Raw genomic sequence first — 14,469 nt, 5'->3', positions numbered from 1 at the left:
ACACCTTGCAGATCAGAGTAGATCTGTGTTGCGATGGTCCGGGGGTGGCACAAGGCATGGCTAGAACGTGCCCACAGCACCCGGGACATTGTGTCTGACCTGCGGGGTAGCAGATTTCAAGTTACACTAGTGTGACGTGTGGAGGGGCTGCCTGTGAGGCAGCGAGGAGGCAGGCAGGACACTAAGTGCATCGTGCTCGTAGCTGCTCTGGAGGTCGCTCTTTCACTGCACAACAGACGTAGCTGATACACCAGACCAACTCTGAAAGCTCTTGAAAATCCCTCTCTTCATGCAGTCGTGGTACAGAGGTCCTCCTTCAGTGTGTTGGAATTACCTCCAGGCCAATCGTACATCCATCCGGCTCTCAGTTCATTTTCAGGTCTTTTGGGTAAGGATCCATTCTTAGTACAAAAGCGGCTTCTTATCTGTCAATTCCTTGTTCTTCATATAACAGTTTGTATGTAGGCCTGAATCCAGGGAAGGAGAATATCCAGCTCATGGATGGCTTTGTAGATTCCCTTCTCTCCAAGCTGTCAAGAAGACAAAGATGTTAGAAAAGAAGCCACCTACAGCTCCTGAAGAGTGCAGCTGGGAGCCAACACCTCCTGCTCTTACCTTATGAAATGTTCTCTTTATTTTTTTGACAGCAGAGGTTAACCTTGTGGATGGAGCACATGGAAGCTGAAGGCATAAGAAGAAACCAAAAGAGCTTGATGCAGCAAAGATGCTGGTGAAAAGACATGGTGATAGGGAAGAGTTGAACCTATAGTGTGACATGATTAGGACTACTGGTAAGATGTGTGCAGTCACCATCGTTTCAGCATCCCCTGCTACAACAGATGTGTTATCTTACCTGTGTACTTATGGGAAAGATGAGTTCACACCACAGAAAACTATAAAACTGGTACCGGTAACTTTTCTTATTAGATGCTTTCTACTTATCTCAAGGATCCTTGTATCAACTCCAGTTACACTTTTTGTACAGCGCAGACTTGCTGCAAGATTCAAGGCCATTTAACTTTGAATCTTCAGAAGAAGCAAACCTAAGGGCAAAAGATCTTTGCAAAGTACAGAGAGCATTTTGCATTTTTCCAAAGACACTTTAAAAGGGCTTACAACCTGTTTACAGAGTTAATGCTTCCCCCTGTTTTCCTGCCCATCCTTCCACTCTGTTTGGTTAATCCTACACCCTTTTATCAAGTTAAATTTTTCATTAAGATCACTCAGAGTTGTGCCTGCAGGACCATACCCAACTCCCCATCATCCCATCCAAATACCTCAGCAATGTCCTTTTTGCAGGGATCCATTTCTGGTTTCCTTCTAGCCCTGTTACAGTATCAGAGTTGCAGGACTGTATTATCACTGCAAGATTTTGGTTGGAAATTGGTTTTCAAGCAGGAAAGAGAAGAGCTATTTGATTCAGTTCATCTTGCAGAAACTGAAGGCTGCAATTCGGGAGGGGGCACTTGCCCGCAGCACTGCTGCGGTTGCTGCGGGGACCCTCAGCAGCCTGCAGCAGGTTGCAGCGCTGGCAGCAGTGATGGGAAACCAGGGCAGCTTTGCACTGCCTTTACAGTCCGATGGCGGCGGGTGCAGGGACACGCCGGTTTTAAACCAGCCAGCCGGGACACGGCTCTCAGTGTTGCTACAGCAGCGCAGGTGGCGCGGGCAGCCGGGCGGCACTGGGTGCTGTGCCGTGGTGCACAGGCCCCCAGCGCCGGCGTGCTGCCAGGAGTGCCTTAGGCACGGGAAAACCTGCTCCAGCCTGAGATCTTCAGGGGAAGCTAGGCTAAACAAGCATGTGTCAGTTAAAACTTAAAGGGGCCGGTCGGCTAGGCGGTACCTGTGGATTTCAGCCGAAAAGCAAACTTGCTCAGAAGGGCGAAAAGCTGAGTTTGGACACGCTATTTCAGAGCACTGGTCTGATGTTCAAAGGGATGTTCAAGAGCCTCTTGATTCCTGTGAGAATCGGGAACCCCCTCCGGGGCACCTGCACCTCCCTGCAGCAGTGACCCGGCCTGGGAGCCCCTCCAGGGTCCCCCCTAAAATAACAAATCCCCCGCCATAGAAAACAAGCCCGGGAGCAGGGGAGCGGAGGAGCGGGGAGCAAAGCGGTGCCGGGCAGGGGAGCGCCTCGCCAGGGAATGCCGCCACCCCGCAGCCGCCCCGCAGCCCGCCGGGGCCCGCGGCCCGTGCGGAGTGGGGTCAGCACTGCGGGCCTCCCGGCTGCACGCCCCCTCGGCTTCCCGAGGCGCGTCTTCGCTACGGCTTTGCTGCTCCCCCATTCTCCCGGCTCACCGAGGAAATGAGTTGTTCTTTCAGGGAAGAAGGAAAAAAATCCAGCGTTTTGGATTTGCAGCCAAAGGGCACTTTTTGAAAACAGAAGCAAAGATCCTGAACTCCTACGAAAAGAGGTGACTCCACTGAAATGGATGGTGTTAGTCCCTGCTTGTACCCCACACAGAGGTTCTGAAAAAGAGCACAAATATCTGTTCTGTCTTGTCACTTCTACCTTTTGCACTCACTAAAGTCACCTTGCAAAATGAAAATAGAAATAAAAGCATCTTTAATTTTCAAACCTTTCAAAATCGTTTATCTGGGACAGTTTGTCCTGACTTGGGGCTTTCTTTAAGGTCAGCTTGTATGAGGCAGGTTTCCACAGAAATAATTTAGCAGCAGAACTAACCTTAAATGACAGTGCTGTCTCCAGAGTTAATACACATTGCAAACTGCTCTTCCTGCGTAAAGAGCAAGTAAACAAATGAGCAAGCAAGCAAGCTTGCTCATTTACAGCTAAGCTACAATCTCTGCTAAAGGCCTATGGGCTCTGTCTTAAACGATAGAGCAGCAATTAAAAATCTTGCAATGGATCTATCAGCTTCCTGCACACCACTCAAATGCAATAAAAAAACTTTCATAACCTCCTACTGATGCAGGAGCCTAAGTCCATCCTCAGAAGCAACTTCACACTGTTACTGGCACGGTGGTGACATGGTAGGGCTCCTAGGCACATAAACAGGCTTTTGCTGAGGCGAGGGCTGCTGCAGGTGGGTGCTCCCAGTGTCTGAAGCAGAATGTACGTTCACTTTACTGTGCAGTCATACTATAAACGACAAAGACTCATTTCATTGCAGGAAAGGGATTTAGAGTTTTTAGTACCTATGTGTTTTTCGAAAACACAACTCAGGCTCCTAAATCACTTATTCTTTTGAAAATATCAATGATCTCTTGTTTGGACAAAACTAGGAACCGGCAGGGTAAGAACCATAGTGATGAGATTATACAAAGACCTTGGAACTTGTTTGTTAAAATTTTTAAATAGCATGCATTCCTCTGTTGCTGACTGAATTAGAGTTCATGAAAAAAAAAATGTATATAAAGGTATTAGTGTTTCCTTCAATTGTCTAAAGAACTTCGTCCTTGAAAGATGATAAATTCCTTGTGTATGTTGCCATGGTGGAGATCCCTTCTGATATGCATCTTACATTTCAATTAGATAATAAAAACTAAAGAGCTTATGTAAATGGAAAAATGAGTTTGCTAATTTATTGAGGAATAATGCAATGGAGCAATCCCAAGCTTTGTATTAGCAAAGGATGCATTATTTTCAATCTGTTCACAGTTTCTATTAACCTTTCATATGGTTTTATACTGCTGTTTTTAAATTAGTACAAATGATTTAAGAAATGTTACAGTTTCCAGAAATGAGAAAAATAGTCTAGAAAATTTATCAAAGAGCTATTGTTTTTCTACTATAAGAAGAAGTCTTTTCTCTCCTACCAATATTTTTTCAATATAGAGGATACAGAAATTTAAATTGTAAGATATTTAGATTTGTATTGGGTAAAAAACTGGCATTAATTGTGAAAAAGAATACAGGAGCTTTGAAAACGCCACAGCATTTTGCCTCCAAACATCACAGAAGTGAATGTGTTAGTAAGTTATGTAGCAAACCCCAGACAATAGTAGTACTACAAAATAGCTGATATTCTTAATTCTGTCACAGTTAATAGCCTGAAGTCTTCAATATGTACTAGCACTTGTATATGGCATAATTGCTTTCTCAGACAAGAATGGAATCTCTTTAAATTTAAAGCATATTGTAGCATACAATACCTGGAATTTTGACAAAAACACAGAAAATTACAACAGCGTGTTGAATACAATATAATGTCTGTAAGTTGCAACTACTGAGCATGCCTTTAAATGTAGAATCTGAAAGCTAGTGGGGTTTTCTCCCATTGAAATTTGAATCTTTTTATATTATACAAATGTTTCAAAAGTGTGCTGAGCTGTAACACTGCAAGATCTCTGAAGCTGCTTATTTCTGAATTGCGAGTATTTGCGTGCATGTAGACCTAATGTCCTTTTCTTACATGCTACCACGCAGTTCAGATTAGACGAAGTTTTACTTTAATAACATTTCCTTGACTTCCCATCTCACTTTCATTCTTTAAAATTACCATAGACATTTGCCTGGACATTCATGGTTATATTCACCCTAAATCACAGTTCACTTTTTGTGACGCTGCAACCTGTGAGACTAGAGGATCTCAGGGAGAAAAAAAATAACCATAGGACATGAAGTTTTAAGGCACACCCTGTTGTCATGTGCATAACCTTAGAAATAACAGCCAGGTGGCAAGACCTGGCATTGGTAGGGGGTTCTGCTAACTCAAGTGTGTGTGGCAAGGCTGGGAAGAAATGACCTGTAAGTGACAGTGTTGTGTTAGCATTACCCTGTAGTCTATATGCATATTTGCCTGGGCAAAAATGTGCTTTGTCTGCTGTCCTGGTCTCAGTTAGAGGTGGGATGGTGATGGATATTGGTAAAAGTGCCTCTTCCCTAGGACACTTGGATCCACTCTGGGAACTGGTTGCCAGTGTGCAGTATCACTACCTGACAACCTGCTCCTACTTTGGACATAGCTGACCTTCATCAGCTCTTTCAAAATTCAGTATGGTGGAACAGAGATGACATGTGAGTTAAGATTACACATATCCAGTGGGTATGCTGTTGAAGAAGGAAAGTATAACAAGTATTACACTGTGGAAATACTAGGAGCCACATTTCTCCCTATGTTTACCCTGCCTCTTTGCAGCTTGGTGCTCAAGGGCAGAACCAGGCTCTACCACCAGGAGCAACAGTTGGGTTATCTCCAGGGCACCTCCACAGCCTTGCACACTCCCCCCACAGACTCACTCCAGGAGGAAATGAGTGGTGAGATCTTCCCTGGCTCAGCAGGGAAGTCCTCGGGAAGCTCCATCCTTTGCAGGGTGGAGCACACTGTCACTCTGAATTTCTCCCTCTGCCTGCTGAAAGAGTATGACCTAGCCCTTTTCTCACCTTTCAGATAGACAAAGTTCTTTTAGCTCTCAGGAATATACTCACACAGGTGCTCAGGTTCTCTTGCAGGGCATGGAAGGCACTAATAACGTACAACTGTTCACTTCCTACTCCAAGATGAGTGAAAACATTTTTCGCATAGAATGACAAGAGCTGATCTCGAACACTGCAGTTTGTCTGAAAACAAAGCAGGGGAAAAGTTGCCTAATGAAAAACTCGGAAGCCAAGTTTGGCCTAAAATTTCAGCCTTGTAAAAATACAAGTGTTTAGAAAATGTCCAAACTATGAAAACACTTTCATAAATTTTAGTATCCTATTAGTTTGCTTCCTTTGTTTTTTTAAACAACTGAGTATAACACTTGGTTTCTGAAGGAAAGGCAGGAGGATGCTGTGCTGGCAGGGAAAGGAATACAGGCAAGACTAACCATAAACGGAAGTAACAGCAACAAATCTATTTAATACCCAAAGCATAGAAGGAAGATGAATAGGGGAATTAAGTCAGATCATCTTGGACAAATTGTAAGTGTAATTGTGCAGGTAACAGAGAACAGGTTGAGGGCAGGGAAACAGGAGACCTGAGTCCAGTTCCTCCACATCAATGTCCCATACCATTCGAGATGCTGACGGGTATCCCACCCGTCCCACAGCTGGTGCTCCAGAAGAGACTGGTCACCCTCTATGCCCTGTGTCATACCTTCCTAGCCTGTGTGATGTTTTGGATACCCAAAGGTATTTCAAATGATTATACGCCTATATTTAGGCAATTGAACCAAGGATCAGGTGTGAAATTCCCACAGCAGTGGAATTCAGCTACGGATTAAGGCATCTGAATGGGAAAGTCCACATGTAGGTGCCCACAGGCATCCTAGGAGCCAATATTCCCATGGCGATCAATGAGATCCAGCGGAGCCCAAAGGCAGATTTAGCTGACAGGCCTATAGGTCTCTATTTAAGGGCAAACTGACTCCATCAATGCTATTGACTAGATCTCTGTATAAAGGAAGCTAAAGTACCTCACACACTTGTAGTCACCCAAGTTCGGTCTCTCATCCCAAGCTGAATTGCACTGGAGGACTCTAATCTCTCTCTCCCAGGGCTCCGGCAGAGGACGAAACCCACAGCAGCTCTTTGGGCATCCCGGATGCTCTGTGGCATCACTGGGCCATCTGCAGCACTGCACGCCCTCAGCAGAGTGTGTCTCAGCTGCTAGGATGGCGACTGTGGCCCTGGCCCTCATGTAAATTGGTTAGTCCCCAGAAAGCATTGCTGGCGAAGACTGCACACAGCCAAGTTCACATGGGAGCAGCAAGTGCTACACAATGAGCAATGAGCACGCTCCTCCTCAACACGGCAAACGCCCTCACCCAGCTCGCCCAGAGAGCGCCACTGCTATCTCCTAGAGACAAATGCCACCAGCCAGGCTTTCCACACCCACCTCTTTCTCCCCGTACCATGCTCACCTCTCTCCTAATGGCCCATAGGAAAATCCCTTTCTGAAGGGTAAAGGTAACGCTTGTCCTCTAAGCAGAGGAGTTGATTAAGTACATGGCCATCATAAATATAATGTCCTTCACAATTCAACACAGCTGACTTTTGTGTCAACTGTCATTCCCTTTGATCACACATTCATATCTCTACAGACCAAAGGAGAAACAAAGTAAGAAAATGGAAAACTAGTAGTATAACTCTTACCATAAACAGCATTTTTGTTGTCTTTTTTAGCAGTCTTGTGTTCTTGATGACATCCTTCTGTAAAATACAATGCACTAGTATTAATTAATCTTTGAAAAGGAAGGGATTTTTATTGTGGTTTGCACAAAACTTAGCTCTGTGCAGTAGTGATTCATAGCTAGGGTTGCTGGATATAATAATAGTGGTAGTAATGATGATAATAATCTTATTCATATGTATAATGAGGACTCATCAAATCTGTGTTCCATTCCCAGCCTAGCTGCAAACTTCTTCCATGACCTTGGCAAACTCATCTCGCTGCTCTATACATCTTCATTTTCCCATTGTTAAGAATGGAATAGCAGCATTACCCTATCTCTCAGACCTGTAGCAATCGTTCAGCTGTTAAGGTTTCCATGTACTCAATAATGAAGCTGCCAAAGAAGCATCTACAAACAAAATTAACTTTTCAGCTAGTGGGATCAACTTACGGGAACAGATGATTTTAAACTAGTTGCCTTGATATACAGGTTCTCTGTCACTTGGAAGAGGAGTCCTTTTCGGCAGGTATGCTTTCCTGTAGGTGACCTTTTCCCTTCCACAATGAAAAGACAAAGCAGAACAAAAAAACGCCCAGATCTGAAAATAGAATATACTTTCATCTTCGCTCCCAAATCTTCGTGCCTCTGTTACAGTCACAACAGCATATGTGATACAGCAAGACTGGTTAGATGACAGAGGTTAACCTAATTTTGTTAACCCTCAAAGTAGCTTCTGCGCTGAGATGCTCACGTAGATAACCTCTTGCTTATGTGCTGGCTGATCAGTATTGTTGCTGTGCTTTTTTATACATCTTGCTCCACTTTCAACAAATTTGACCACAGTCATCTGTGACGTTTTCTAAACGATAGCTCCATATTTACTGGCAGTAGGGTCAAGGTTTCCCGGAAAGAAGAACTTCCCTCTCATGTGAGAAGTCTTCTTTCTTTTAAGTGGTGGTCAATGAAGAAAAAGTAGTTAAGCTGGTTAGTTTGCTTTTGTCATAAAATTCACCAAACGTGAAATCTTTTTTGATTTTTCCGCAAAACTTTATAGCAGCACTTTTCTTAAAGGTAATGGCCCAGAGATTAAAAAAAAAAAAAAAACTTTGCTAATTTGCCCTAAGAAGCATTAAAAGGTCAGTTATCTATAAAAAAAGTTGGACTAAACTGCAATTAAAACTTCACTGTCCGGTCTTTGAGAAGATAAGTGTTTTGTTTCAGGGGCACAGCAGTGAGTAGCAAAGGAGTTTGCTGCCTATTTTGGTCTCTTTAGTTAGTCTTTTGTCAAAGCACAATTTGTCCCCTGTAGAAGCAGCAGGTTGTTAAAGCATGAAGGGGAGGGCTCTGGTCAAGCACTGGGACGTGCCTGGGTATCACGATGCACCCAGAGCATACCGAGAGCCAAGGTTCACTGAGAAGGGACATGGAAGATCCCAGTGTGCCCAAAACAGAGGTGGCAAAATTAAAGCTGTGGAGTCAGAAGGTCACTTTTCTACAGGGATGCTCAGATGGAGTTAGTCAGTCTGTGTCTCTGGTCTGCTTTTGATCCAGACAAATGCTGAGGTCTTTAGGGCAGTCTGAAGTGAAATTGGAAGAATGGGATAAACAATTTCAGGTACAACTGCATATATGCAGCAAACACTACTCCAAGGATAGACTTGGAAATCCTGAAGTAACACCAGTGATAAGAAGCTGTTAAGCCAGGGAAGGGTATAAGTTAGCTGTCAAGACCACCAGGACTGGCTGAGTTGCATGCGAGAGCAGGCAGAAAGTAGCTTTTCATAAGGCACAGCAATACTTCCATTTTTATTGAAAGTAAAAGTAGATTCTTTAAATGTTCACATAGGAAAGAGCTTTTTATTCCTTTAGTGTCTCAAAAGCAACACAGAAGGGCTTAGGCAGACCAGGGAAATGGTTTAAACTATAGCTGAGACCCCTCAAGGAGATGTGGAGTTGCCAGTGGCAGTGGCAGACCTGCAGGCCATTGCCCAGCTGTGCAACCACCATGGCACTGGCAGGCTGCCCCAGGAGCAGGCATCAGCTAGTGCCCCCCAGGGACCTGAACCAGCTCTGGGAGGAAGAAAAGTGAGAAGAGCTGGGTAATAAACTCATCTCTGCCTTGATCCAGCTAGCCGTTTGCACAGGCAAACGTGCATGCAGCCCCTGGACCCAGCTGGACTCGCATCCTGAGCATCCCACCCATAATAGCTCTGGAAAATATATTTTACCACAGGACCATCCACACATCCCAGAAGCTTCTCCAGCACTGAAGTGCTCACAGGGTCCAGGACCGAAAAGAATTGCTAAGGGCCGGGAAGGAAAGCTTAAGCATTTGGAAATAATGATCTGGAGAGGATGAAGAACTGTGTGCATCTTAGTGCTCATTTAAACTATGGTCTGCGCCTAAACACTCTAAACACTGTCACACTTATTAGATGAGTTGTACCAAACCTCACTATACAAGGTGGGCAGACAGCAGATTAGCTGCTTACTCCTAGTTTGTTCCTAGAAGGGGATCTCAGGCAATAGCCAGAACAGAGTCAAAATGCAAAACTGCCTCAGGTTCCCCAAGATGCGGTACTCCCCTGATCAACAGTTTTCCACTAAAATAAATGGGACACATAGCCCAGATGTAATGGCTTTTCACAAGAAAATCAATAATTTTCGACATCTCTGAAACTTCCGATGTTGCTGGAAAACCCTTTAGCCCACAAGTTTCATTTTGTCTGTTCTGTGAGCTCCTATCACCGTGCTTAGAGGACTATAGCAGTAATGCCATTACATTGGGTTCTGGAGATCTCCACGTGTGAATCAGCAAACATCTTAGTGAATATAGCTAATATTTCAGTTAGGTGGTGCAGAAGGGTGGTTGCCATATCTAAAAAAAAAAAAAAAAAAAAGGAAATAAGGCTTCCTAAGGTTTTCCTGTCATAGAAGGATCGTGGGCACCGTTTGATATCAGATCTTGCAAAATCAGTTACACTTTCAACTATTTTGAAATGGTAACTTAATTACTACTCAGAGAACCACCTTATACTATAAGCTTCTCAGTTTGTTACCCGTTCAGAGCAAAGATGCTTTTTTCTTTGGGGTCTCATTTAGTGCTTTGTACACTGGATTTGCCTGCCCACTTTGGCACACAGGCATAATTATGGTATAAATAACAAATAATATTGAATACCAACGAGCTGGGATTACGTGGTGTTTAAAGTTATATGAAGCAGTGGAAGAAACAAATTCAAGGTCACCCGCCCATTTGGCGACATAGACAGAAAAGAGCTGCAAAACTTTGTGTGAATGCTAGAATTGGCATACCCAGAGCCAGACTGTGGACAACAGCAAAACACACAATGAAGCATGTTGACTTCCAAACCTAAGCGGGAACTACAGGACTTTAAGTTCGGGAACTGATAATACATGGGAACTTCATGTGTTACAGTAATACAAAATGTGTAAAATCATGATGATAAGAACAAAAGAAAAAGAAAAGGACCGTGAGAAAATAATAAGAAATAAATTTAGAACTAAAATTTTGCTTCAAAGAGCACTAACAAAGTAGCTAACTTACTAGAGAAGAAAACCTTGCCCACCTGGGCTAGGGAGTAGGTTTCAAAGAAGTCTGTGAGTAATCTACAACTGGGAAGCTCCCATGAATGCAGGCCCAGCGCAAGAGACCACCAGCTTGGAGAATAATCTTTCTTTCATCACCTTATCATTAAGATGGAGTTGTCTTGATCTACATGAGTTAAGTAGATACTGCTAATATTATCTTGATTTATGTAAAATGAATAGATACAACTACTTCTACCAGAAAGCAACATTAATCTGTATAAGGTAACAAACATACCTACTGGTTGTTTTCCAACTTAACTGGCTTTCTGATCTCCATCCATAAAAAGTCTTGACTCGCTTCTCCCTTCTGAGACCTTTCACATTTTCTGATTATTTTATTTCCTATTAGCATAACTAGAACTAAATTAGTCATGTGCTTCCTATAAACATTACTGACATTTGCTTAGCTGCTGCTAATATTATCTCGTGGTATCTCTTAAGATTATTATTTACTATTTCTTTTGTTCCCTTTTCCTGTTTAATACACTTAAGTCTTCTAAAAAACAATAGGTCTACATGAAGAGCTGCAGTCCTAGGGCTCAGAAATGTGATTGGATGAGTAATGATGGAGTCCAGCTGGATTTTCCAAAAGCTGTGGGAGATAATACCCATCCTACTGTATGACAAAAACTGAGCAACTGTTACAGAGGAAAGTTTGGAGTTGAGAGATCCTAGCATCCAAACCTAATTCTGCAATCACCTTAACACAGCTGTAGTGAACGTAGGCACATAGGTAAGCACAAAATGCCCACCAGTGTTTAAACACTGCTTTTTGTAGCCTTCTGTTAGTGTCTGAAATAACAGGAGCCTTTGGAGCTGCTATAGATTTTTCACAATTACTGAACAATTACAAGCCAAGCTTTCAGACATGGGTGCCTAAATTATCCATGCAAACCCTGGGCATCAATGATTCACTGCCACCAGCTTCAATATTCATAAAAGGCATGGAAACAGCTGAATAGCATGAGCAGATGGTACTAGCAGCTCCTGCTTAAATATTGTACATATGCAGCTCTGGTTTGGAAAAAAACCCTACATATTTAAAATTGAGATAGTATAAGAAAGTCTGCAGATAAACATTTGATGCCCAGGATAGGGTATCAGTTTGGTGCCTTTCTCATCCCTAACCATGTAATCACTGCACTTGTTCCCATGGGGCACCCGTGCTGCAAGGTGCCTGCCCAGGTGCTTCTCACCCTGTGTATACCCACCACAAGCAGATTTTTTTCACTCTGTGCCTTAAACAAACTTCACAAAAATTCTAAGGCATTAAGTAGAGCAGCAATCAGACTCACACCTAGGCAAAGAAACCAAACCAAACCAAAAAAAAAACCCCAAACCCAATTACATTTCCTCTGGGGATTTGCATCTCTTTGCACATTATGAGTAACATCTTATGAATAGTCCTCAAATGTGAATTGCTGTAAAACATCCTGGTAATCTTCTCTCATCTTCAGGGAACAACATGGGCTTGTTCAAGTGGCTGGTGTCCCTATTCTACCGGTCTGGTTTTGTCTGTGTTTCAGTTTGGTAACAGATTGCCAACAATTGCCTGTAAGACTAGTTTTATTTCAGCCATCTGACAAGAAGATCTCAGTATGCTCAGTCTTTTCAAGGACAAATTACAGAGTATTCAGAGTCCAGTTTGGGATCACTGAGGTAGCAAAACTAAAACTTTCCTTATGTGCATAGACAATAGACAAGAGTTTAAGTTTTCAAAGCAGTAGTAAATTTTATAGTCAACAATTAGCTGCATTGAAAGAATGCTCAGCACTCCCTGAAAATCTCAAGATGCCTTTCATATATCTCCAGTTGTGTAATTAAAAATCCCCAATCATTTGATGGCTAGACAAGAATTTGAATTTGACATAAAACCTATATATATATATATATATATATATATATATATAAAGTCTATATATAGACCAGTAAAGTGTGTGTGTGTGTGTGTGTGTGTGTGTGGACTACAGATATAGATATAGTGTGTGTGTGTATATATATATATATATATATATATGTATACTGGTCACATTCTTGTAGTCTGATGACTAGATCTCTATTTGAGAGAAGTGTTTATTGAATACGAAAATGTGTTCAAGCATATTCACATCATTTCCATCAACCAGTTAAGTCATCACACTGAACTACAGTGATTCAGTCCTTCAACTCTTCAGAAAATGTTACAGTCTGCTGCTACCAAACTCACACTAGGAAATCCCTGTACAGAGGTATTATTGCAGTGTTTACAGATATACTCTGCAACAACAGCTAACTCAACTTCCCCACATAGGCAGACAGCTATTCCAAACTCTTTATTTTCTCTTACGAAATAGAGGGACATTCAAGAGTCTGTGACCTGCTTTTTCTTGTAATTTCATTACAACTTTATAGAAAGTTTGTGCTGAAATTATAAAAGGAAAAAACCAAACTGCATGGAAACCCAGGTACAGTTCTGGGGGAGGAGAATGCCCACAGCTGATAGACTGGTAGAAGTGGGTCAGTTTGCATGATACCACTTTCATACCAAAAAACTTCTCTCTCCTGCCACCTCTGTGCCCCATTTTTCACAGTTTTCTCTCTCCCCTGATTTTTTTTTACCCTGCTCACTCTGTTTTTCACACATTTAAAACTGAATTTTTAAAGGCTTTCTCCCCTCCATTCTTTTATCTCCGTATATCCCTGAGCAGCTTGGCAATGCCAACGAAGGATGCCCGGATGGCTCCGTGAGTAATGTCAGCTGGGAGCTGGCCTGGAAGACTGTGAACCTGCTGGACTGACAGCCTCCATTCTGGAAAGGTTTCTTTGTGGTGGAGAACGATATTTAAGATATAAATAGGGCAGACTTCACTCAGACACAGCTTTGTCATTACTAATGTAAAGTTTTGTGAGAAAAAAAATTTGAAATGTAATTTATAATAATAATGAAATGATTGAATTTTCAGAAAATATTCAGCAACTGCCATGTTAATTTACACAGCGATTTAAGTAACCTAACCAGGCACTAGTGAAAAATACTGGAATAGACTCTTTCAGCCAGCACGGCCATGTTAATAGCAGACAGCAGAACAAACTACATTACAGAAAATCATTATAGGTGATATCTATTTAGCAAAGCTAGTCTTTCATTAAAAAAAAAAAAAAGGAAATGTTTCCTTGCAGTGTATTTATATAGTTTCAGCAAAGAACTAAAGACATCCATTCGGTCTGGAGCTGAAGGTGTTTTGTTTAATGAAATTTGAGCCAGTTTTAGTCTGCCCTTTTGAACTCTAACCAAAACTTACTTACAGTGTAATGGAAAACATTTGCCAACCCATCTCTTGGGAGACCTTTCCCCTCAGGTGAGATCTGTGCCAAAACTCTGGCTCCTGTTGGATTCACGGCCACTGTACGGCCAGGAACTGAGGACTAGACCGTCTTTGTACTGCGTGAGCAGAAATTAGTAACCATCAGGCTGAGTGCTCGTGGCTATGAAATGTCCTCCAGCCTTACAAACATCTCATGCTTGATCCTCCAAAAGTAGCACCAGAAAATGGAGACAGGGAAAGCAACAGCGCAATAGGCAACCAGACAGTTTTTCTAGAGCATTTTTCCATTTTCCATTCCATTTTTCACCTCCTTCTGGTGAGTTTAAACCTGTTGGTAATAGCCATGCTTTCCCCAGTTGCACTCCATGGTGCCCTTGGAGGCAGTCCTCAGGCCCCAAAAAGTCTGTGGTCTTAAGTCAGAAATTACTGCTATGCTGCTGTCTTTCCAGCTCTCATTCAAGAGCTCTTTAATGACTCCTGACTTCTCCACTTC

The 14,469-nt window shown here is 42.6% G+C and overlaps 1 protein-coding gene across 1 annotated transcript; it reads right to left on the bottom strand.

Annotated features, from left to right (window-relative positions):
• Nucleotides 1-443: 443 nt before the first annotated feature.
• IL26 (interleukin 26) lies at nt 444-7,680 on the bottom strand. Its single transcript, XM_026075014.1, has 5 exons — nt 7,510-7,680; nt 7,040-7,096; nt 5,393-5,524; nt 616-681; nt 444-530 (listed from the first exon to the last, which is right to left on the bottom strand). The coding sequence occupies exons 1-5, from the start codon at nt 7,678-7,680 to the stop codon at nt 444-446; spliced, it is 513 nt and encodes a 170-aa protein (XP_025930799.1).
• Nucleotides 7,681-14,469: the final 6,789 nt, after the last annotated feature.

This window comes from Apteryx rowi, unplaced genomic scaffold (assembly GCF_003343035.1).
Source record: "Apteryx rowi isolate R43461 unplaced genomic scaffold, aptRow1 scaffold_4, whole genome shotgun sequence".
Classification (NCBI taxonomy): Eukaryota; Metazoa; Chordata; class Aves; order Apterygiformes; family Apterygidae; genus Apteryx; species Apteryx rowi.
Note: the sequence above shows the minus strand (reverse complement) of the source record. Positions and strands in the feature narration are given on the sequence as shown.

Excerpts from the sequence above, each read along its gene's own strand:
- IL26 (XM_026075014.1), bottom strand. The coding sequence starts at position 7,680 with ATGAAAGTATATTCTATTTTCAGATCTGGGCGTTTTTTTGTTCTGCTT. Across the intron at positions 7,097-7,509 it reads GTTTAAAATCATCTGTTCCC|AAGGATGTCATCAAGAACAC; the intron begins GTAAGTTGATCC and ends TGTATTTTACAG. Across the intron at positions 5,525-7,039 it reads CAACAAAAATGCTGTTTATG|ACAAACTGCAGTGTTCGAGA; the intron begins GTAAGAGTTATA and ends CTTTGTTTTCAG.